A 24,748-nucleotide genomic window follows, 5' to 3' on the forward strand; every position below is an offset into this window, starting at 1 on the left:
TATGATCGTTATTATTACTCAAGGCCAATTTTTGTGTATTCTGGGATAAATCAATATAAAATGACAGAAAAGCATGGCATGCATGGTAGAACGTTTTAAATCTATGCCTTAAAAATGGCATATATATATATGTACTTTAGTATGAATATATTAAAATCATTTTAAAGTTTCTGAACAAATTGAGTCACAAAATAATGGTCATTACTAACATCCTATTGCTGATATACAAATGGCAAAAACAGTGCTTTGACAATGTTAGTTGGCTTCTCTGAATGTCTTGGAAACATTATTATATTGTAGAAATCACTGTTTGTATTTAGATCCTTAACAGATATTATTTTATAATCATGCATCCTATCATTTTCTTCATACTAAGATATTTTGATAGTTTAATTTCATAAATGTGATTGGAGATAGTGTACAAAAGTAGGGTAGCCATTTGATTTGGAAAACATCAGAAAAACTCCATCTAAATAACTTAGTAAATAGTTTTCAATGAAGTAGTTTAGCCGACAGTAAAATCTATATTTTCCTTTTAGAACTTTTTTTTTTGAAAAAATAGATTGCATTGCATTTCTGTGTCTTCTACCTAAGAAGCCATCTCTTCAGAATATGTGGTCATTTTTGGACTTTTAGGAATAAAGTTGAGAAGTAAGAAAATTAATAAATAAGCTACTATTATTCAAACGTGCAAAACTCACTGTAAAACTTATTAATCTTCGATTCCAGGGCATGTTGATGGATTTATTTAGTACGATAAATACAAATAGAGGCATAAAACATGCAGAGGAGATAGTTTGCATTATATCTGTTGAATGAATCCTTGATAAGGGCTTTATTTTCAACCTTTTTTTCATTTTAAGATTCAGTTAAGTTACTAATGCACTTAAAAAAAAAAGATTTATTTATTTTCTATTAGAAGACAGATATACAGAGAGGAGGAGGGACAGAGAGGAAGATCTTCTGTCCAATGGTTCACTCCCCAAGTGGCTGCAAAGGGTGGAGCTGAGCCAGTCCTAAGCCAGGAGCCTGGAGCTTCTTCCAGGACTCCCACACGGGTGCAGGGTCCCAAGGCTTTGGGCCGTCCTCAACTGCTTTCCCAGGTCACAAGCAGAGAGCTGGATGTGAAGTGGGGCTGCCTGGATTAGAACCAGTGCCTATATGGTGTCCCGGTGCGTTCAAAGCTAGGACTACACTAGACTGCCAGGCCCACTAAAGCACCTTTAACACTTCCAAGCTTGATTAGAATTTATGTATGATTTCTAGTCTTTAAAAGTGTGTGTGTGTGTGTGTGTGTGTGTGTTTTCATTTAGGTAGGCATTGTAGAACTTTTAATGCACTGCTTTCCAGAGCAAAGGCAAGTTGTGGGAGTTATCAAATGCTGCGTGCTCATCCACATCCTCCTCGTTGTTCTTCTATAGCTTGTGATCAGCTTTTGGTTGAACTTTCTGTCTTTACATTCAAAGGTTCCAGCTTATGATCCTTCTCTACACCTCACATTAATGTCTTTTCCAATAATAAAATCTTACACTTTAACTAGGCTGAATCTAAATTCCCTAGATGATCCTTCTGATAACACTATCTAGATGTAAGATTCTAAGCAGATCTTACTGCATTTCTTTGCTATGTTTTTGCTACAAAATTATTTTCCTCACCCGATCTTCCTCCTGCTAGCCAAATTTTCTGATTCACTTTCATGATACAAGTCACATCTCAGAAATTCTCTGAAGTTTATAACTACTCAGTATCCTGAATGTCTACCATCTGACTTTAGCTGACGCGTTTCAACACTAACCAAGTTCAATACAAAAATGAACACAATGGGAGCTGGTGTGGTGGCCCACACCAGTGACTAAATCCTCACCTTGTGCACTAGGATCCTATTTGGGAACCGTTTCCTGTCTCAGCTGTTCCACTTTCCACCCATCTCCCTGCTTGTGGCCTGAGAAAGCAGTAGAAGATCGTCCAAGGCCTTGGGACCTTGCATGCACATTGGAAACTTAGAAGAAGCTCCTGGCTTCTGGCTTCGGATGGGCTCTGAAGTCATTGAAGCCATTTGGGGAGTGAACTGGCTGACAGATCTTTCTCTCTGTATCTTCCATCTATAAATCAACCTTTTCAATACTAAGGATTTGAGTTGGAAGTTTGTGATGGCAGAGCGTTAAATTCAGACTAGGGAATTCAGCTGTGTCTTGTGAGTCTGCACAGGTTGCATGCCCCCGTACATTTATTTCAGCAATATTCCCATGGCTTCACGTTCACACTACACTGTATAGCATTTACCATTAATGCTTATTTTATGCATGTGTGTTCGTCAGCCTACGTGTGTTATAGTGACGGAAGAGAACACTTCTTAATCAGCCTTGAATTTCTTTAATCCAGTAAATTAATACCTAAGAGGAAGAGTTCATTAAATTGTACTGAATTAAATGTAAACATATCCATGGTGGCAGAATAGCATTAAAACATGTATTTCTCAAGGCCTTGATATCTAATGGTTTGGGAAAGTGATATTAACATGAACATCATGGTTTATATTAAGGTCTTTAAAATGAGCCAAGTGTTTAAAATATAGTTTACTATAGAGGCAGAATCATGATAAATATGTGAGAGTTCTGTTTCAGTACGAGTTGGAAGAGTAATTCAAGAACATGTGGTATAGAGTTGACCCTGATGTGAAAATTAATGGATTCTAATGTTGTTCACCATTAGTTAATACTTCAAATACAAATGTATAATTGTGCCCAAGAAACTTAGATTGTGAAGTGGATGGAAGTTAATGTAGACAAATACATTTTTTAGAAATATTTTTGAGGGGGCAAAGGCATAAAGGAAACGGTACAACTCTTATCTGTGGAGAAACCAGTTTTATTTTGCTTTGAGGCAAAATAAAAGTGAAGTGGATGGATGATTGCAAATCATCATATCACGTGTTTTTTGTTGAATTTCAGATATTTAAGAAGATACAATTGGGAAGCTACATCTCACTGTTTTTAATATTTTCGATTTGAATCATTGGAAATGTGCTATTTTTGGGTGGTTTTCATTAGGGAGGTTATTATTATTAAAATGAATCAGGATTAGTGTAAAATATAAATCCAACAGGTTCTCAGGCAATATTAACCCCTTTTACTAATGAAAGCTTAATAACATTGTCCTCTAAAGTTTTTACTCCTTTCTGCTTTTTTTCTGACACTTTATAGAATCTCAAGGAAGATGTATATAGAAATGCCATTTAAAATTTTGGCAGGATTCTGTTGTGAGATCTGTTAAGTTCATATTAGGAAATACTCTATTCTGATCGAATTTTCATGTGAAAATCGGTGAGGGTTAGGATATTTAAGATAAAAAGGTTATGATCAGTCACCTCACAACTTGGTTTTTGGAAAAAACACTTTAATAGGAAAAATATAAAAGGATCATGATAGTATATGAGGGAAATGCGGCATAATTTTGTAAGTTGAACATATGTTTTGGAGGAGGGTAGGCTGTGGAGAAGATGAGATGAATTAAGAAGCAGAGTTCAAAATTTGTGTGGCCATTATGTTCATTACTGAGAAAACTTCATGGTGTCCTGAAAAAAGATTAGATTTGATATGCTTGATTGTGAAACAAACAGAAAAGAATTTTGATAAATGGATATAAGTGATACTTCCAGGGTCTCTGGATATTTATCAGAAAAAAAAAACACAAGAAACTTTTATTATCAAAGAATTGGAAGACTTTCTTTGGTGTTAACAAATTGCACTTCTGCCTATACATTCATTTACAAACTTAGACTGTGAATGCCGTGAAGAATTCAAATGCAGCAAAACATTTTTTTTTAAAGATTTTTTTTTTTTTTTTTTTTTTATTGGAAAGCCAGATATACAGAGAGGAGGAGAGACAGAGAGGAAGATCTTCCATCCGATGATTCACTCCCCAAGTGAGCCGCAACGGGCCGGTGCGTGCCGATCCGATGCCGGGAACCAGGAACCTCTTCCAGGTCTCCCATGTGGGTGCAGGGTCCCAAAGCTTTGGGCCGCCCTCAACTACTTTCCCCCCAGGCCACAAGCAGGGAGCTGGATGGGAAGTGGAGCTGCCGGGATTAGAACCGGCGCCCATATGGGATCCTGGGGCATTCAAGGCGAGGACTTTAGCTGCTAGGCCACGCCACCAGGCCCGCAAAACATTTTTAAATAAATTCATTCTTAATGATGTTTAATGATGTTTAATGATTTTTAAACCAGTGTCTTCCATATACTTCAGCAGTCCTTATCGCCTTACTATAAGGAAATGTTCATTCGCAAATAGATTTCTTTCTTCAAATGAGCCTCAGTGTGCCAATAGTTGTAACCAATAGCATTGTGTTCACTAAATAATGTTGTGGATTCAATATTGAATTGTTTCTAACCATGAACACTATGTTTCCTTCCAATTTGTCATTATTGGATAAATAAAGAACAAAATCTCCACAAAAATATTACTAGGGCAAAACAAAATTTAATAGTTGTGACCACTGACTTGCGTAATAGTCATCAGGTATTTCTTAGCTGTTTGATCTTGTTTGTTCCTGTTATGGAACTTACGACTTAGTCAACATTATGTCCAAGCACAGTGACTTTTCTTATTTATGTGCTAATTTCAACATTGTTACTAAAAAAAGCAATTGTGAATTAGTAACCGTTAATAAAAAATTACCAAAAAATTACTGTATCGATATGAGAGCAAAGCAACCTTTATTTCATATATGTTGATTTTTGTTAAGATCTGTATCTCTGCTTTCCTCACTCAAAGATTATCTTTAAATATGTTGAAAGTTAATGTATTTTGTAACATTTTATTTAAGTATTTGAGGTATGCAGAATTTAAAAGAGATAGGGAGAAGGAGAAAGTGAGAGAGATAATATCTCCTATTTGCTGATTCACTTGCCAAATTTCTGCATTGACCAGAGCTGTGCTTTCCTGAAGGCAGGTACTTTTTCAGGAATCCCACATGGGTGCAGGGACCCAAGCACTTGAATATGCCTCTGCTGCTTTCCCAAGCATTAGGCAGGGGGCTGGACCAGAAGTGGAGCAGCTGGAAATAGAACCAGTGCCCTAGTGGGATACAGGCACTGCGGGCTGTGGCTTTACCCTCATTCTACAGGGCCAGCCCGGAAAGGTAGTCTTAAGCACTCTGTTTTAAACTCTATAGAGTTTTAAAGCTATAACCTCATTTTAGTGCTGTTTTTACCGTTTTCTTTCTATATACTCACATACATATAATACTATCTATCTACATATATACACACACATTACATATATCTGTATATATATATATGTATGTTTATATGTGTGTATATATGTAATATATATATTTGGACCTGTTGTCAACAATCAAATGTAATCTTTAGTCAGTCAATATGAACTAATAATCCAAGTCATAACAAAGAGGCTTTACAGATTTTGAACTGTTCTTGAGAATCCAGTTTTCTTTTGTTTTCGTCCTAAGGGTGAATCACAAATCAGTGGAGAGTACACTTTATCTGTGTACTCTTACTTCTATATCTATTCCTTATTTACCAACAGTCCTTGAGGGATTTTTTTTCTTCTCAGAAAAAATTAACTTCTCATATATTATATCTGTAACTGAGCTCTGGCTAATATGCCTTTAAATTTCAAGTACTTACAACAAATTTAGAGTTGTGATGCATTTTGTATAGTTAGTTTTATTTCCAGCAAGAAATAACACCAAGAGCTCTGTTTTTTTCTTTCTTTCTTCTTCTTCTTCTTTTTTTAAGTAAACAGTTATTTCTAGCTGTCATTACTTGAGGACAACATGTCAAAGAGAACCTACTTGGACCTGGTGCAATAGCCTAGCGGCTAACATCCACGCCTTCAAGGCGCCAGGATCCCATATGGGTGCCCATTCTAATCCTGGCAGCCTTACTTCCCATCCAGCTCCCTGCTTGTGGCCTGGGAAAGCAGTTGAGGACAGCCCAAAGTCTTAGGACCCTGCACCCATGTGGGAGACCCAGAAGAGGTTCCTGGCTCCTAGCTTTGAATTGGCTCAGCTCCAGCTTTTGTGGCTGCTTGGGGAATGAACCATCGGATGGAAAATCTTCCTCTCTGTCTCTCCTTCGCTCAGTATATATGTCCCTTTCCAGTAAAGATAAATAATTTTTAAAAACAAACAAAGAAAGAGCAAATATAACCTGCTTGTCTCTGTTGCCAACTAATGATCCTTGCGTCTCCAGAGGACAACAGAAGCTCAGACAAGGGGCAGAGCAGCGCTGTCCATGTCAACCTCCTTCCAAGAGATAGCTTAGGTCCCAATCCCTCATATGTCATTGGCCACAGCCAGTCCCATAATTAAGTAAAAGAAGAGAAAAACAACTCGTGGTCAAGAACTTTTTTTTTTCATATTACCTATGGGAAAATATGGCCAAAGCAGTAAGGGAACATCTAATTGTGGACAATGAATAGCACTTATTCATCACCATGAATTTATTAAATGCTGTTATTTTTGACTGTTAAGATAGTATATATCATACAACTAAGAAAACTGAATTAATTGTGAAAACGAGACATTTTAGGTGTGATGACATAATCAACTACAATTTTAAAATCGAGGTTGAGATGATGATCAAGTTTTTAGAATATAGATTGTTGAGCAGATAACTGCAAACCCAGACATATATATTCCTGATTAGCTTATGAATAAGAGTGGCCATACTCTTTAATATTCACATAACCTCTTGAAATGTTATGATGCAATAATTTTTTTTCTTGTGCAAAATTCTTGTGCATCAATTAAATGGCTTTAAAAGAAATCTATTCACTAATTTAAAAGAAGTAATTTATGTTTAATCCGTTAAAATGTAATTAACTGTCCCTTTGGCAGCATTTTTTATGCTGTTGTCAGCACCAGTTTTTCCTAAGATAATTATTATCATGTGTTTCAGGAGAGATGGTAGGGTATACATCAAGCACTTTTTTTAATATCCACTTTTAACTTGTCTCAATAAATTCTATCATGCAAGTTCAGTGGCACCTTTTGAATGACAATATTTTCTACTTCAATGTTGAGGAAAAATAAATTTTAAGTAATTGCTTTTAGATGTTTATTGCTGTATAGGACTGCTATATAGAAATAGTATGCAAACATTTTTTAAAGATTTACTGACTAAACTTACTGATGGTAGATGTTTATGTAAGCCTAGAATTACTTTATTTTCTATTTGTTAGTGCTTCAAAGTAATCAAGAGAATAACACAATGGTAGCAAACTTGTAAATATCAATTCATAAGAAAATAGGTTTAAATATACTTTTTCATTTTAATTTACTAACAGAAAGATGAAATCAATATGAAAATCATGTACGATTTAGAATCTTTAAGAATTAAGAACTTGCTGTACATATTTTGAAAGAGTCTGAGTATGTTTTACTTTGTTTAGTATACAGGTTACATGTGTTGTTTTTGGTAATTTTCTTGCTTGATACATTAAAAATAGTTTCTCAGTTTATTTCCATCTACTTGGAAGGCATATTTGACAGAATATGAGAGAGACAGCTTATATTCATTAGTTCATTTCTTCAAATGCCTGCAACAGCCAGTGCTTAGTTATGGTGAAGTCAGGAACCTGGAACTCCCTCCAAGCTTGCATGTAGCTAGCTTGACCCATCATTCACTGCCTCCCAGGGGCTTATTAGTAAAATCTGGTTTCCAATCAGCATTGCAGTGTGGGTGCTGACAGCCTAGGTGGTCACTTAACCCATGGCACCACAATGCCTACCCTGCCTTGCTTGTTTTAAAAGATTGTGGCATATGGTAAAATAGTACATGAGAAATTTTATTTATGATGCATGTGTTAAACAACATTCTTTTGGTAAAAAGGAAAAGGAAGAAAAGGGGAAAGGGAATTGTAGAAAATGGCATTTACCCATGGCACATATTTGTAGATGTGTGTGTGTGTGATAATAAACATAATAGAGAATGTGTGAGCATGTGTGTGAATATGCACATATATATTTATGTAATGCGGGGTCAGCTATGTCATAAAGGGCAATTATGGAGATGAAGTGGTTGGTTATAGAATGATGTCACAAGTTTTGATCTTCAAATAGAGAATCAAGCCCTATTTGAGTAGTCAATAAGTTTAGGCTTCTAAAAATCACAGCATAAGCAAACATTATAAAAGCGATTTGAAAAAAAAGCAATTTGATTTGAACATTCACCTCTCATTATAAAACTTAATGTTTTCTTTGAAGCATTTTTTCCTAATTAATTTACTTTGCTGTTGCTCACCATATTTTATTATCTTATACATGATTTTTCCTGGTTTATATTTATTTTCATTAATCTACCTGATAGAAATATAACTTATGTTTATGTTACTTCTTTACTTTCTTTAAAAAAAAATTTATGACACAGTTTAATAGGCACTGGGATTTTCTGTCCCCCTGTGCAAGTTCCCCCCATCTTTATGTTACTTCTGCTCCATAATTGTAGTGTGCATGCTAAATTTCATTGTCAAACCCAAGTTATTGCGTTGAATACTTCATTTGTATCCGCCGTCCACTATTATGCTTGTTCATTGTCTTTTTATTTACTTTGTTTTTTTCTGGATTCACCCTTACTATTTAAGTGATATTTACTCATGTATCTGGAAATAGTGTCATTAAATAGAAAATATTTTGTAATAGAATTAAGAGTGGTAATATCGGCAGTGAATAAAATAATGACTTCTTGGAAAACAATTGCATCTAAAGGTAGACTTAATGTTATATATGCAATGATCTAACATTTCAACCTGTGTTTAACCAAGAACTCCGTGCACAGAGACTAGTGTGGGTAGTTAAAGTGAACTGAACTATTCCATGGTATGTCCTAATCAACCACCTACATTAAGTTTTCTTTTCTCTAAGTATGTTTCTCCTTTTTAACAGTGGTTTATTATGAGGTCAATTATTTCTTTGCATATTCTTTTATCCTGTCCTCATTCAGTTTGCCAACTCCAACACGTGTGTGGTTTGTGTGCTTTGAACAGAAACTAGAACTCTAGAAAATAAGCAAACCAAGACTAAAATATAACAGAAAATAACAATTGAAGTTAAGGTAATGTAATCCATTGTTTTAGGTAAAATAAATTCAGAGGTATAGCTAAATCAGAAGAGGAACCTTTCTATTGACATTTTTGAGGAAAATTAATTTATACTTTAATGTTAAGTGACACTGTAAGAGCCTTATATACCTCACTGTAAAATTTGGTTGGAAGATATAGTTGACATTTTGATATTTCATCCATCCTTGGGTATGAATTCTTCTAAATGCGACAATTATATTAATTCAAGATATCCCCTGCAATATTTCCTCAATTCTTATGAGAAACTTTGTATCAAAGCTGTGAGAGAAATCCTACAGTTTTAGTGAAAATATGACCCACAACAATATTCAACAATTGTCTGCTTTCATATTCTCCATGTTGACTGTTTATATGTTGGGAAAGTTTGCTCATAAACTATCACAAGAGACCACTCATTCTAGGTTGCGTAAGTCCTGCCAATGAGCCCAGTTAAAGACTGAGCATCAGGTCCTCTAAAAAGACCCTGTCCTTGCAGGAAGATATCCTGTATTATTCCTTGTCATTAATCAGGAGGTCTGGAGATTTTAAAAAAAATGCATTATCCAGTTCTAAAGAGGCTCTGTGCTTGGCAAAATAAAAAGACTTCAGAAATCAGAATAAATACTAGCCAAAAAATTAAATTAAATTCAAAACTTGTCTGATTGTTTCAAGATGTGAGTGTGAGTTTTTTTATGCAGTGAACAATTTTCCTGTCTACCTTCCATGTTTTCAAAAACATTTTAAATTTAATTTTTTGACATATTACTATGTGACAAAAATATTTTTTACCCGTAGCAATCTACTTTATTAGATATGTGGAAGCTGAGCTTGCTCTAAAATTTTCCATTTGTGAAGACAAATACCCAATTTACAAATGAAACAAATATAGATGTTATACTTCTAATATTCTGACAGTTTAGAATCTATTTCTAATAATGAACTGTTTGTTCATATGTACACTCCTGAAACAAAACACAGAAACTTGTTCATTTCTAACTCCTTAGAATTATTGTGAAAGCTAATCAAGAATAAAATGTAGATAGTATGCAGTTTGATACACACTAGGAAAATCATTGATACTATGTATCAACTGTGTGTGTGTGTGTGTGTGTGTGTGTGTGTGTGTGTGTGTGTGTGTGTGTGTGTATTTTCAACCAGGGTAGAATAAATGTATTTTCTATTTGGAAATGAGATGCACACAGCAGATATTTTGTCTTTACGTTGATTTAGTAACTCTTCTTATTGTTTCTATTCCAAAGACACAGTGAGGAGAGAGACAGCCAAGGTTTGGCCCACTCCCCAGACATCCATACTAGTGCAGGCTGGGCCAAACTTAGAGTGTTGGAGCCCATCTTGATCTCCCATATTGAGCACAAAACCCAAGTATGTATATCATTATCTGCTAAATTCTCATGTGCATTAGTCCAAAATCGGGTGAGAAGCACAGTATCTGGAACTCAACTTGGCAGTCTTATTTGGGATGCAAGAATACCAAACAATAGCTTAACCTGCAATGCTTGCTCCAATTTTTAATTCCTTAATTACTAATGATGTGGTAAATTTTTAGTATGTGGGTTAATTAAGTTATATTTTATTCTCTACTAATTTATATTCATTTTGGCTGAATATTAGCTTATTTTGTATTACATAAATTAAATCTGGCAATCATTCCCTATTTCACATATAACTTTTCCTATTCCACACCAAAATTGTTTGTCAATTGATATTTATATAATTGTATCAGTATTTTTTAATAACCGCATTTGCCATTTAAATCTTGATAACAACTTTTCTTGTCCTAAAGATAATTTTTCTTTATCTTATATAGTTTTAAAACATGAAATTATTTAATGTACTTTTTAAAATGCTTAAGATGGGAATACTTCACAACTTTTCAGAAAGCTACCAGACTGCCCCAAGTTTTTCAATAATACAGCTTCCCAATGTTATTCAAAGCTTAATTTCAAGGCTTTGATTTATGATTAGGCATAGATAGGAGAGAACAGATGAGAATAAATTGTGTTCTTCATTCTGGATGGGGTTTATTTTTGATCATCTAGAGACCTACATTAAATCATATGATTATAAATGCACATTACATCTTGGGAGTGTGAATTAAGTTTTTAAATCTAATTCAAAATGTGCATATTTGTGAATGAAATACTTTGGTATTACATTAATGTAAGGTGTGTTAAAAGATTGCTGCTTTATGTAAATACATCATTTCCAATTGGAAGATATTATGTATTAGTCAAATTAAACAACACTATTAATGTGATACTTCTAAAATTTTACACTACTGTTGAGTTATAAATAGCTAAAAGAACACTGGAATTCTTGTAATTATCAGGATATTCAAGGGAGTTTCTTTTAAAACTGTATAGTTGATTAACACAAAATTGATTCCTTTTGTATTAATGAAATATTAATAGAAAAAAGAGCAATTTCTGCCCAGTCTCCTGGGGAGAAGAAGAAAAACTGGAGATAAAACAATGTGTAATCCAGTTTGAAAAGGTATTGCCAATGTCTTCTCCAACTCTGTGTTTCAGATAGTTTATGTCATAATTTTTATTTATAAAATTAGAAGTAAGTGTCTATTCATTAAAGAAAACACTTTTATAAAGCATTAAATAGGGTTCATTGAATGTAAATCATATGATAGCAGTGGTTGATGCTTATGTAACAGCTATGTCAGGTAATGTATTAAGCAAATTATTAAATCCTTGCAGGCTGGAAATAGCGTATCTCTGCCTTAATATCATGCTTTCATTACTTCATATACCTAGAATCCTCAGGGAGTTTCAAAAAGTTGTCAGGACAGCTCTGAGTTCCTGGGTTGGTATCTGAATCACTGTGCTTCAAAACTTTTTTTTGACAACTCCTGATGTGTTACACAGTGGAAGGGAATAGCAGTTGTATTTATTTTATATAACAAGTTTCTCAAACAAATTAGTTATTCACATTTTCTCCAGAGGTGGCATACAAATAACTTGTCAGTAGAGAGGGAAAAGTGTATTGTAAACTGTGTCAGCCCCTTGGTCTGTATTCATAAGCTGGAGACAAGATTTTTCTAAGTTCTGATTTTACACATTGTTTTTTACGTATATTTAAACCTACATCCTAGAGATCAACAGATTCAACCAGAAATATCATTTTTTGTTTTATGATTTGTATGTGAAGATGTTCATACCACATATGTGTGTGTATGTGGACTTGGTTGCTCTACCAGAAATTGTTCATATTTGATTTATTAAATCTGTTGTATGCAGTATGCTGATGTATGCTTAATGCACTTCCCCCCTCCTTAGTGTGGCTTTAATATAATTTCTACAAAATATTTCCTTCCAGTGTATCAAAATATAGCAACCATAATTAATATTGAGAGAACAGACTTTTTTGGTTTAGGGGTTTGGATACCTGTATTCAGTTCCTCGCTCCTGCTCCTGATTCCAACTTTCTATGTATTTAGGCCTAACGATGTAGCAATGAAGGTCTCATAATTGAATTCCCATCTGCTTTTGAGACCTATATTGGTTTGTTTCCTTCTGGATCTGGCCCAGACACAGCTTTGATCATCATAGGCATTTTCCAATGATTCAGTCAATGTGTTTTATCTCTTTACCCTCTCACTCTATTTTTTATTTAAGTAATAAAGATTTAAAAGTCTGTTGGATAATAAACATATCTTCCTGTTATGTGTACAAAGCCTTGTAACAGTAAACTGTTACAAAGGAAATTGATTGGTTACTAAAGTCAGACTTCATCTATATTAGTTGATTATATGATGCAATTTTTAAAATCCTTGTAAAATAAGACATCATAACAAAGATGTATTCAAAGTAGTCCAAAAAATTATGATGTACTAATGAAGTTGGATCAAAAAATTTGTGCCTACCTGATGTCCAACATGTTTATAAATGTCAGTAGTTTTGAGAAAATATTAGAGATAAAGTATGATCTATAATAATATTAGATAATGTTTATGTGATGTGTGTTGTAATATAACATGTTACCATAAGCAAACATGGATCTGAACATGGTTTTGAATAATTCAGGCTTCCTTACAAAATGTGTGTGTGTGTGTGTGTATGTCTCTGTGGATGTTTCGTTACCAGGTGCCTTTTCCTGTTCTCTTGTCCAGTAACTGCATGCTCATGCCTAATCTTTCCTGAACCACTGCAGTTCATGATGGCATCCCAATGACATTCTCTTAGAACATTTTCTGTAACATGTAACAGTAGGATTTATTGTGATTCTCTATACACCTTTCTACTTTCCTTGAAAGGCTATCTGGGACTATATCTTATTGCTATTTTCAGCAGATACTGTAGGGAAAAGCACATCGACATGTTCACTTAATCAATAAGCAGATATGCTCCGCTGGTATCATTGCCTGGTGCTTCATCTCTGGAGTCCCACTGCCTTGGTTCACAGCCTACCTCCACCATGTTTTTGCTCAGTATTCCCATCAGTAAACAAGTTTGATGTTACCTATTTCAAGATTTTATTATGAGAATTAAAACAATTAGGTTACTTAGCCCAGTGCCTGACAGTTAGACAATATAATATAACTGCAATGATTTTATCATTTAAGATTTCTCTATCCCACAGAGAACAGATGGGTAGTATCCTGAGGTGGGAGCAGTGGATGCATTTTGGAGGCAAATCAAAGATGGTCTGCAACACAGAATGACGGTCAGTCACAGCCGTCAAAGCCATTAAAGCGCTTTTGAATTATTTGGATTAATCATGGCCTTTCAGAAAACTGGAGAAAAAAATGATCAATAAGCTAACAGCATGTAAGGAGGGAACATATTTATTTCTAAATTGAGGATTATGAATCAGCCAGTTATTCTGGTGAAATACAATTATACATACATTAATCTTAGTAAATCCTTTACAAATTGGGTGGATCTATGACTTGAGGTTTATTATGGAAGAAATGCATGGTTATTTGCTGTTTTTATGTTCGTAGACTCACTTTTATAATTTTTGCAAAGGTACGATTTCTACATAGAATACTCTGCTTTCCAGCATATATTTTGGAACAGAAAAGGAAGGGAAAGAGAAAGAGTCAGAGGGCAACTTATATGTGGTTCCTGATGTTGGCAGTGGCAACCCAAGCACTAAGAAAATTTAACCAGGATAGTGATTTGCTCATAATAAATTATCTGGAAAAGATGACTAAAAAAGTTTCTTTTTAAATTTATTTCAAACATTAAATCTTTGTGCTTCAAAAATATTTGTGGAAAGTTTAATTAAAATATAAACTATTTTAGTACAAATGATTTTGAAATTTATTATTAATCTTTTTTTATTATTAATCTTTTGTAATAGGCATTTTAAGACACTTGTTGAGAACTTGCTTATGTACTCATAAAAGGCAAACTAAAACCATGAGTTGTCAAAAATTTATGTAACAACCCATTTAAAAATATCTACTTAAAATATTTTGATGTTTCCCTTCGGTGTTTTTTTAATATATATTTATGGCTTGCTTTATTTGATTATTCTCTATCCTTGCACCATGATACATCTATACTTTCTTGGCCAAAGGGAAGTTGTAATTAACAGGACTTTCCTTTAGTCCTTCATGACTTGATGGAAAGTCATGATGCAAGGGATTTAAGTAAGGGATTTAAGTAACCTCACATATCTATCTAGCTTACCAGGACAAATACATGCAATATGCAATACGTAACACAGACTGGGAGCTCTCATGGGATTAGTAGGTTGGAGAAGGCAAGTGAATTGTAGATTAACAATACCAACTGCTTTCACTCTTAAATGTTTGTGTCTAACAACTGATCTCTGTGTTCTTTTATTGCCATGTTTTTTTCCTCTGCAGTGATACCCCACAGGGTATTTCATTTTATCTTCCTGCTTAAAAGAAGGTCTGTCTATGTCTTGCTAACCTAATTTCTGGTCTATTACTTTGATATAGTAGCTCTTTTCTCTTGCATAAATTAACAATGCATGGTTGAGTGCAACCCTTCTTTCCTTTCTCCAGTCCGTTAGGATTTGTACCCAAAGTTTCTGCTGGGTGACTATTTTCACATTCTCTAATTTGTAGTCTCTGACATTTCTTTGCCTCAACTCTCAGGGAGAGAATTGAACTAAATTTCTCTAAACCTACTTAAGTGTTTAGGAGAAGATGGTGACTTGAAGAAAGTTGGGGACTGAAAAATCTGTACAATATTTTCCTTCTAACACTCCTAATGTGCTTCTTATATTTTATGTCTATCATTTTTGAGGCTTAATTGAATTTGCACTATGAAGAATATGTCAGAATTTTAATAGTTGAGGGAAACAGAAATTCTCCTGAGGTTGACTTAGTGTTGTAAGCCACAGGTGATCTGTCTGGGCAGAGGCCTTCAGAGCAGAATAGTCAAGTTACAGATAATCATTCTGGAAAAATTTGTGTTTTAATCAGATGCCCAGTAAAGCTAGGGAATTTGCTTAAGGCCACACATTCTGACAAATTGATAGAGACAATATTACAACCAGATCTATTCAGGTCTTACAATCTGTGTCGCAGAACTGTGTATGTTCTCTAAAACATTTTTGAATGAAATTTAAGACTTCTACTATTCAGTTATCAGTCCTTGAAACCCTCTAGAAGTTAGGGATCCAGATTAAAGCTAACATATATGTTTCAATCTTAGGACATTGCACTAGTTCATGAAGGGCTACGGGAGAGTGTTGTTAATTACAACTTCCTTTGGCCAAGAAGTTGTGAATGATTCCAAGAAGAGGTTCCCTATAGTGTAGGTCTTAGTGCAAAGTTTAAGTGATCTGATTTTTTCTTCTAAATATTTTCTATTAGCTCCCTTGCTAGGTGTATGAGCTCTCACCTAATTGTAAAGTAAGTCCCAGTGGGGTGTTAGTAGATGGCTTCAGGGTGTTACCACCACCAAGAGTATTTGCATTTTAATGGAAGGTTCTAAGGAAACTTAAAGCTTTAAGACTAAAAGCAACAAATCTCTATTGGTGGAGTTTGAGGCAATGTGATAGATTGGGCTGAAGATAGCTGTGGTGAAAAGAGCCCACTGGGTCTATTCTAATCACAGCGTGAATGAAAGTGTTCTGATGTAGTTGCTTGGCTTCTGCTTCCAGTGAAAGCTGTGAGGACAACTCCTGTGGCCTGAATAATAAAGAACTCCTAACTGGTTTTTATTTTCTTTACAAGCAAAAGTTAAAAGCATAAGAAATAGACATTTTTACCTTCATCTTTCTTTCCCACTCTCTCTCCATACCAACTTCTTGGTGATCTTAAATCTCTTTCTGTTTCTCTGAATCTGAGAGGCATATTTGGATTAACAATGTTCAGATTCAGAATTTCAAACTTTTTTTGTGGGCATTATTTTCATTTCCTGAAAGTGTTTGGGTTGCTGGAATTGAACAAATAGGGTACTTGAGGAATTTGGAAAAAATAACTTCAAAAAAGTGTTAAAATCTAGAGATTACATAAGGTAAACTAGGAGTTGATGAAATGTTTTGGGATATGGAGGCATATTTTATGCATTTTCTTCGATGCAATCTTGGGAGTGAAAAATACATATATTACTGTAATCAGTGCAAAAAGGGTTATAATACAGTTGTTCACCATTGGCTATCGATTGTCATTACATGAAGAATAATGGCTAGAAACTAAGAAGGGAGATTAATAAAAGTAGAGATGAGAATGGGTTGTTGTTAGAAAATAGTTTTGCTGATAAAAAGCATCTGCAAAGATTTTCTCATGGGAGACCAAAGTCAGAGAGAGAACTGTTGAGACATCCATTATGGATTGCATGTGAGCTATGAACACAGAAATAAAAAGATGAAATTGGAAAAGTTGGAGAGTGAAGTGTTAGAGGGCCTTGGTACTGTGTCAAGGAGTGTGAACATTGCTCTGTTTAACAAAATTATTCATTATTAGTTCAATTGACTTATGAGAGAGAGGGGGAGAGGGGGAGAGAGAGAGAGAGAGAGAGAGAGAAAGACCCTGGCTGCTCTCTCCTGGTTTATTTCCTTAATGTCTTTGAAGGTTGGGGCTGGTCCAGACTTTGCTACATGTGTCAGGTCAGGATTTGCTACATGAATCACAGGGGCCAACTTAACTTACTAATTATCTGCTGCCTTCCAGGGTATAAGTTGACTAGCAGCTGCTTTGGAAGCAGAGCTAGTCAAACCCAGATGCTCCACTGTGAGACACAGATGTCCCCAAGTGGCATCTTCACTAGTGTGCCTGATGTGTGCCCCTTGTAAGTTTAATCATAATGGAGAACATGGTCAATTTTGTGTTTCAGAGAAATTTCTCTGGATTCTAGTTGTCTAGGAGGTAAGGTGAGAGAGAGACAGATCTTGAAAGAGTTTGGAAAGCTGCAACAATAGATCAAATAAGAAATGAAGAGACTGGCCTGAGAAGAGGGAATGAGGACTTAGTAGAGGATATAGGTTAGATATCTTTATATGGGTGATAATTGAGTGTTCAAAAGAAAGAAAAAACACAACTGGGCCCTGATTGAGTTCCAGCTCCTGCCTGGCCTTAGCTAGGGCCAGTCCCAGCCTTCACAGACTTTTAGAAGTAAACCAGCTGAGGATTTTTGGCATAGTCCACTAGTTGCTATTTTGTTGAGCCAGCATAAGAGAAATAGGTTTTAATGGGGCAGATGCTGAGTTCAGATTTGGACAAGCTGAGACTGAGATTACCAGAGAGTATCCCAGCAGAGATGTCTGAGAAAGATCTGGACTGCAGATGTATGTTTAGCCTTTAGTCTTTAGCACCTACGTGATGACAATGGAAGCTCTTACTCAGGGAAACTGGAGAGTATCAGAGAGCTGATGATTAATCCAAGGAAAACAACAAGAGTTAAAAACCTAACTGCAGACGAAGAGCAATTATGGAGAATAAGAAGTTGATAGAGAGATACTTAAACACAGGGAGCAGGAGAGTATCTCTTTTGGTTTATAAATTGGGCAAACATGCAGTTCCTGGCTCTTCCTCTAATGCATTCAGGATCAGGCCCCAGACAGTAAGTCCAGCAATTTTGTTCCCTGCTCCTCTTCCTGTCTGATATGTTTGAGTTGAAATAATCCTATACAGCCCTATATTTTGACACTTTTAAGTCCTTTCTCATGTTCTCAATGGAGTGGATTTTTTGGTCAGTTCTTTTTTGGTTTGTGTCTATTCCTTCAATATTCTCTTCTAGTGAATCCACTACCATCTCTCTCTCTGGACCATGAAAGTATTTCCAGCCTAAGTTAGAATTAATATTTGGATTGCAAGTTTCTTCTGAGTTATAGCACATTACAGTTTGTTTCAGAGTTATCATATTTTTCCCTTTGGCAAAGTGTAAGCTCCTGAAAACTAAGAACCAATTCCTCCAAATTGGCCCCCATAGTGTACTGCTTTGAAAACAGCAGGTAATTCATAATTATTTGATCAGTACCTATCTATATTACTTAACCAAAATAAAAAATATATTGGATCTGTGAATATTCTGATAAGGGAAGGAATCTAGGCTGTGGCAACATAACAATGCCTACTTATGAAAGACATATCTAACATCTAACAGTTTTGATATTTTTAGGCACATGCTGGCCAGATAAATTGTGGGCGAGCATTTCATAAAAGCATATTCACAATGCAGAGGTAAACAGTGGGAGAATCATTGCTAAAGATATATGTTTCAAAAATTGGCCCTTTTAACTGTTGATGAAGTTTTCATACTAGCATAGTGGATACTTCCTTTCCATAGTGGATATTTGTTTCCATTTCCTTTTCTGCTTTTATAATTTAAAATATTAATCTCTTGCAATGAACATGCAAAGAACAGACACTGCTAAAACACAGATACTAAGTCTTTTTATTTATCTGAAAGGAAGATATAAGATGCTATACTGGCAGTTAAGCAGTTTCTACAAATACTCCCAATTTTTCCAATTTATTTGCACATATTAAAAATAAGGCAACTGGATCGCTCACTTAAATAAAATAAGGGTTAAACAATAAGTTATCTTTTAAATGAAAAAAATAAAGAAATTGCAAGACCTTTTCACATCTTAGATATGTATTGTCATTTATCATCTAGATATCAGGCCAGCAGCGCGGAGTAATAAAACATATCATCGCAAAAATGTGCCATAGGTCTGAATCACTCTTTCATTCCACCTCCCAGCTAACTGTAGTATTAAATCAAACAAGCAGAACATTTCCTTAGGCAGCCATTGCCTTTTAATTTCCTGAAGAACCTTAAAATATCATTCATTACAAGTACTACACATATTTGGTTTTTAAAAGTCTCATAAATCAATAGCAGGCTGACTGTAATAATTATTACAAGTTAGTGCATAATTTTCGTGCTGAAGGCTGCATGCAGAACTTTAGCATATGCAAACGAGGCAATTCAAACTGTGTATAGATATTAATATGAAGAAGCAGGTAACGAGGTGCAGGCTATGAATTATGCATCAGGAGTGGCTGATCTTCAATGAGGAAAATGAATTCAGCATGTAATCTAATTAGTGATGGAAGTCTATTACATCTAACTGCAAAAGCAACCGTCCTTGAAACAAATTTATTTACAGTCCATGTTACCACTTGAAACAACTTTGAAATGATGTGTAAGACAACAGCTTAATTGTAAAAATTTTTGTTTGTTTCAGTTCTCGACCTGGAAGGCCTCCTAAGAGGACTCAAAGTGTCACCTCCCCGGAGAACTCTCACATCATGCCACACTCTGTCCCTGGCCTCATGTCTCCCGGAATAATACCACCAACAGGTAAAAATGCTACTTATTCATGCCAAAAATATTAACAACCAGCTAATGTCTTATTTTTTATATCAGCCTGTTGTGACACTGATATGTATATGCACCAGTTACATTTTGTGTACACTGTGATAATATTAACAGTGACAGTTTGTTTCGCAATTACGATTAACATCATTTTATAATTCAAAACAATATGAAAGAAGCTTAGTTTAATGAAGTGCTAGGTGTTATTTTAATTAGTACTCCTACAAATGTCAGAAGTCCAAGTTATTATTCCGATATGCTTGTTAAGGAATGGAAACTCAGAGACAATCCTTCTTTCTTAAGGTCAGTCACCTGGTAGGTCTCAGTGGTCATCACTCAGGCCAGGTTCTCTGGATTCAAACTTACCCTTGTTTCTCTAAGACCTCAGAAACAGACACCTGTCAAAATAGAAGGCGATAGTGAGTCAAAGAGAAATGTCTCCAACTTTTTGTCAGACTTGTACAGTTCTGTAGGAACATTTGAAAGTGTTTATTCCTCGAAGTTTGAAAATATCTAAGCTAAAAGATACCCTTGACCTCTCAAGCTCCATAGTGCAGGCAACTTTCACGAGGTGCAGCAGCAAAAACGACTCAGTTTATTGGTAGTGCATGGATATGCTCATGGATTCTCATCTTTTTTAATACATGTGTTTACTTACCTTCAGTGCTAACAGGAAGTGAGTCAAATTTTGAACAAATCAAAGCAATGTTGATATTACTGTCTAACATATTAAACCTTTGTGTCAATTCTTGCTCTCACGGAGTTCGTATAAATGTCATCTAATAAAACAAGAAGGATAAACCTGGCAAGATGAGAAGAATATTTTTTTTGTGTTCTGAAATCTCATGTTAGTATTTTCTTTCTGTTTTGTCTCATTTATCTTTGTTCTAATATAGCTGTGAATAATCTGATTTCACTTAACTTATTTGGGTGCAAGTTCATTGAAGTCAGTGCCTGACTAGCCTTATTTACTTTTGTGAAAATTTACCAAATATTAGGTGAGTTGTGAATAGCATGTGAAGTTATTTATTCATATTAAATATCTAATACTTCAGCAAAACTTCCAATGTTCTTAATAGCAACTACTTGAAATCACCACGGACACTTAGGGTTTATGTTAATTTTATACATGAAATTTTGAGAAATACAAAAATAAATCAATAACTGAAAGATTATTCAATTTTAAGGTTTTTAAAATCATTTCCTTTGATTAGGCTAGTTGTATTTCTCAAGTAACATTCTTACTCCCTGAAATTCTAGTTTTAAATACTTCATTTAAAATTGTTAAACCCATATCACTTAAATTTAACTAAATAGCAAATTTCCAATTTTGAGGTTTGAAAACATTATTTACTAAATAGGAAATGCTTATGTTTAGATGTTCTTAAGAGTCAAAACATTCCGTGTGAGAGAGGAAAAACCTAATGTTTTCATAATTGCCTTTTCAATGAACTAAATTTTATATTTTTCAAAGTAACCATTTGTCAGTATCATTATTTCCATGTTTGACAATCTTGTGTTGACTCTCAAGGCTTGCATAAAATCAGTTATCTGCAGTGAAAACTCTGTTCTAGATTGTGTCCCTATTGAAATACAGATTACCAAATTGTTTGCCAAAGTTTAATCTTTTAAAGATAATGCATACTTTGTAAGTTCAAACAATGGGGAAATAAGATGATGTGTCACAATTTAGCTATAGCTACACCTCCCTTGATCAACACCATCAAATAACTTTGAGCTAAGTTGATTTTTAAACTAAGAAAGTTCAGAAACAAACAAGCAAGGAAGAAACTGTAATGCTCCTATTATTTTTTAATTACCTCTAGTAGCATATTACGTATATCCCTGATTAGGTGAGCATTGACACTGAAGATACATTTTTTTTAACTTGACTCGTTATTGTGGTTATTTACATTTAAAGAAGGGTTATCTTACGTGTTGTTCTTATTGTGTAGCTCTCTTCGGATTTGATTTTTACCATTGTTCTTGGTAATGTGCTGTGAACACAGAAACCAGGAGGTTTTCAAGCTTGCTAAGCTTTCTGTTTTTTAAAAAAGACCTTTCAGTCTTTTTTTTTTTTTTCACTGTGCATATAATTGAATTTATTTTATTTTTTTTTTGCATTTTTTTATTTATTATTTAACTTCAGTAATTACATTGTATTATGTGACACAATTACATAGATACTTGGGTTCTCCCCACCCCTCCCCAAACCCTCCCACCATGGTGGATTCCTCCCACCTTGTTGCATAACCACAGCTCAAGTTCAGTTGAGATTCCCCCATTGCAAGTGTATACCAAACATAGAGTCCAGCATCTTATTGTCCAGTCAAGAGAAGAGTGAGGACATGGAGCCTCCTTCGTAGAGGAGGCATGATTAGAAGAAGGGATGGAATGGAGCCTAGCACATAGCTTCAATTTTATTTACATTCAACTTTTAGACATTGGTCCAAAGGTTTGAGCATGTCAGCAGTTTGACACTTGCACATCAATGGTGTTACTTTAATATATTCAATATGATTTTATTACATGGGTTTGTTCTAGATGGGCAAGTTCAAATATTAAGGGATATAGAATAATGTCTGCAAATACTGGGGAAGCCCATAAATTATGTATTTAAAAATTACCTAGCAATCTAATGATATTAATAATGCTGTCGTTCTCAAAGAAGGTTAAGTGTCTTCCTTAGGAAACACCAAGTGAGTTGTGACTATGCAACTCAGTTTGAATATGTAGACATTTTATATCCTAGGACTTTGTTTATTTCTATTTGCAACTTTCCTAAAAGATCAAACTGTCACTATTCCTGAAATAGAATAAGTAATGTTGGTGTTAAAAAACTTAATGATAAAATTTTACCTCTATATTATTGTCATAAAACAAACTAATTTTCACTTTATTTTTAACATCTCAGTTTGAATTTTCCTTTTTTTTTTTTAAACAAGAAGTCATGGACTCTTGAAGAAACTTCTAGTTTATGTTTCTAAAACTGGCAAAACACAGACACCAATATAAACCTCAAAATGGAACGAGAAAGCAAGTGGGCAAATGTGAGCAGATCCCAGATCTGAGATTCTATCTGAAATTTAAATTGTTGCCTGCCTGTGAATGTTGATCTATACTTTTGTATTCCAAAGTAGTAACATTTGTGAAGGTTAAAAAATTGCAAATTTATCTGCAAAGTAGCCTCATCTTGCCCGGTGGGGGGAAAAATTAATTTTAACAAACGTCTTAACAATCCATTGATTTATTTCTAACAGTTCTCCAATTTATTTTTAATTTTTAAAATAGTGTTTCTTCCTAATCCTTATAGTACGTATTCACATATCTGTAATGAGAAGCCATATAGGTTGCTTATGGAGTATTTGTTATTTTTATTGCTTGAGTGGGCTTTTATGTAATCCTAGAAGGGGGTGTGGGCAGATGGTGATAATTTCCAAAAGTTATGGTTGTCACTGGGTGCCATAGCAACCAGAAGGTGGAGTTAATGAAAGCAAGAAGGCTCTTTGTGGAGTCCCATAAGCAGTACCTCCTGCAGTGGTCACTACATTTATTTTGACAGAGCACTTGTCATAAATCATTTTTGCTGATAAAGTTTGGAAGACATTCACCCTAGCAACAGAGTGCCAATAACATTTGCACTTTTTATAGAACCATGTCTATTTTACAATCAAAGGGCTATTTAGGCATTAAAAATACTTCTCTTTGTGTCAGGAGTATAATTTGGATAGTATTTTTGGCTTTAGGTAAAAATACAAACTTTGTGAAATATAATGTTCATGTCAGCAATAAAAGTAACTCATTGAGCTTCAAAAATTTACATATAACTTTAAAATAAAGTTTTTTATACTTTTCATTCAAATTTATTTAATTCAAATGAACCAATGATTTATATTTTTGCTTCCTGGGCATAATTTTACTCTCACTGTCACCTTGTGATATGATTCAGAGTAAAGAAAACAGAAGTCCACACATACATGTATACTTACACATACATACACATACTCTGCTTAAAAGGCAAGAACACACACAGTGGTAACATGTGGTATTGAAAAAATACTGAGATAGAATAATATTAATTCAGAGAAAATTCCATTTATATATTCTTATCTTAAAGAAAAATCAAAGAAAAATGTTTTCATATAATACATAATGAGAAATTATTCTCAAAGTTTCTTGATTTTTCCTTCGGAATATGAGTAACCAGTAATAACATCAAAATCAGCTGTCTTGTAATATCAGCATTTCTCATGTTTTAAATATGTTAAACATTTCAGCTTCATAGAAAAAAAAACATTCATTGTAGAACTGTCCTTGATAAATTGAGAAATTAATCCTAATGAGTATATTTTGTTGCAAGGGAGACTCTCAAATAAAGGTAACAGAAAAATGCAAAAATAACGCAGTCCCAAATGAATTGTTTTCACTAATAAATACAACATTCTCCTGAAGCCCTTTACTTAGAGAACACATATAATATTGTTTAAACTTTTTATAGTAGCACTATAGTGTTGTGTGTTGTCACTTTTATATAGAGAATATTCATTAAGTGTGATCACAATATACATTGAGAGCAACTCCAGTGATTTGTAACTATTTACTACATGACTTGTCATTTCTTATTTTTGAGAAACAAAGTACATATTTTGAGATAATCAACGTGAGCACTATACTTGATTCAATTTTATGCAGTCCTGAAACCTGTGTTGAACATTCTGTTAGCTTTCTGTGATTGTTAATACAAACTGTATACCTTAAATTTGGTTATAAAACACAAGACATTTATTCTCATAGTTGTAGAGGCCAAAAGTCCAAGATAGCCTCATGGGGCTGAAATCTTGGTGTTAGCATGGCCACAACCCTTTCAAGACTTGACGATC

General features: G+C 34.4%; 1 protein-coding gene and 1 long non-coding RNA gene across 2 annotated transcripts in view; one reads left to right on the top strand and one right to left on the bottom strand.

Annotated features, from left to right (window-relative positions):
- The window catches only part of DACH1 (dachshund family transcription factor 1), a 384,212-nt gene that overhangs the window by 143,921 nt on the left and 215,543 nt on the right, over positions 1-24,748 (top strand). Inside the window, exon 2 of the mRNA XM_058670666.1 lies at positions 19,738-19,853. Coding sequence (XP_058526649.1) covers positions 19,738-19,853 — 116 coding nt within the window. The remainder of the gene's footprint in view (positions 1-19,737; positions 19,854-24,748) is intronic.
- The window catches only part of LOC131481555 (uncharacterized), a 63,618-nt gene continuing 58,946 nt past the window's right edge, over positions 20,077-24,748 (bottom strand). Inside the window, exon 3 of the long non-coding RNA XR_009246383.1 lies at positions 20,077-20,266. This is a non-coding gene — a long non-coding RNA (uncharacterized LOC131481555). The remainder of the gene's footprint in view (positions 20,267-24,748) is intronic.

The sequence above is a fragment of the Ochotona princeps genome, chromosome 12 (assembly GCF_030435755.1).
Source record: "Ochotona princeps isolate mOchPri1 chromosome 12, mOchPri1.hap1, whole genome shotgun sequence".
Classification (NCBI taxonomy): Eukaryota; Metazoa; Chordata; class Mammalia; order Lagomorpha; family Ochotonidae; genus Ochotona; species Ochotona princeps.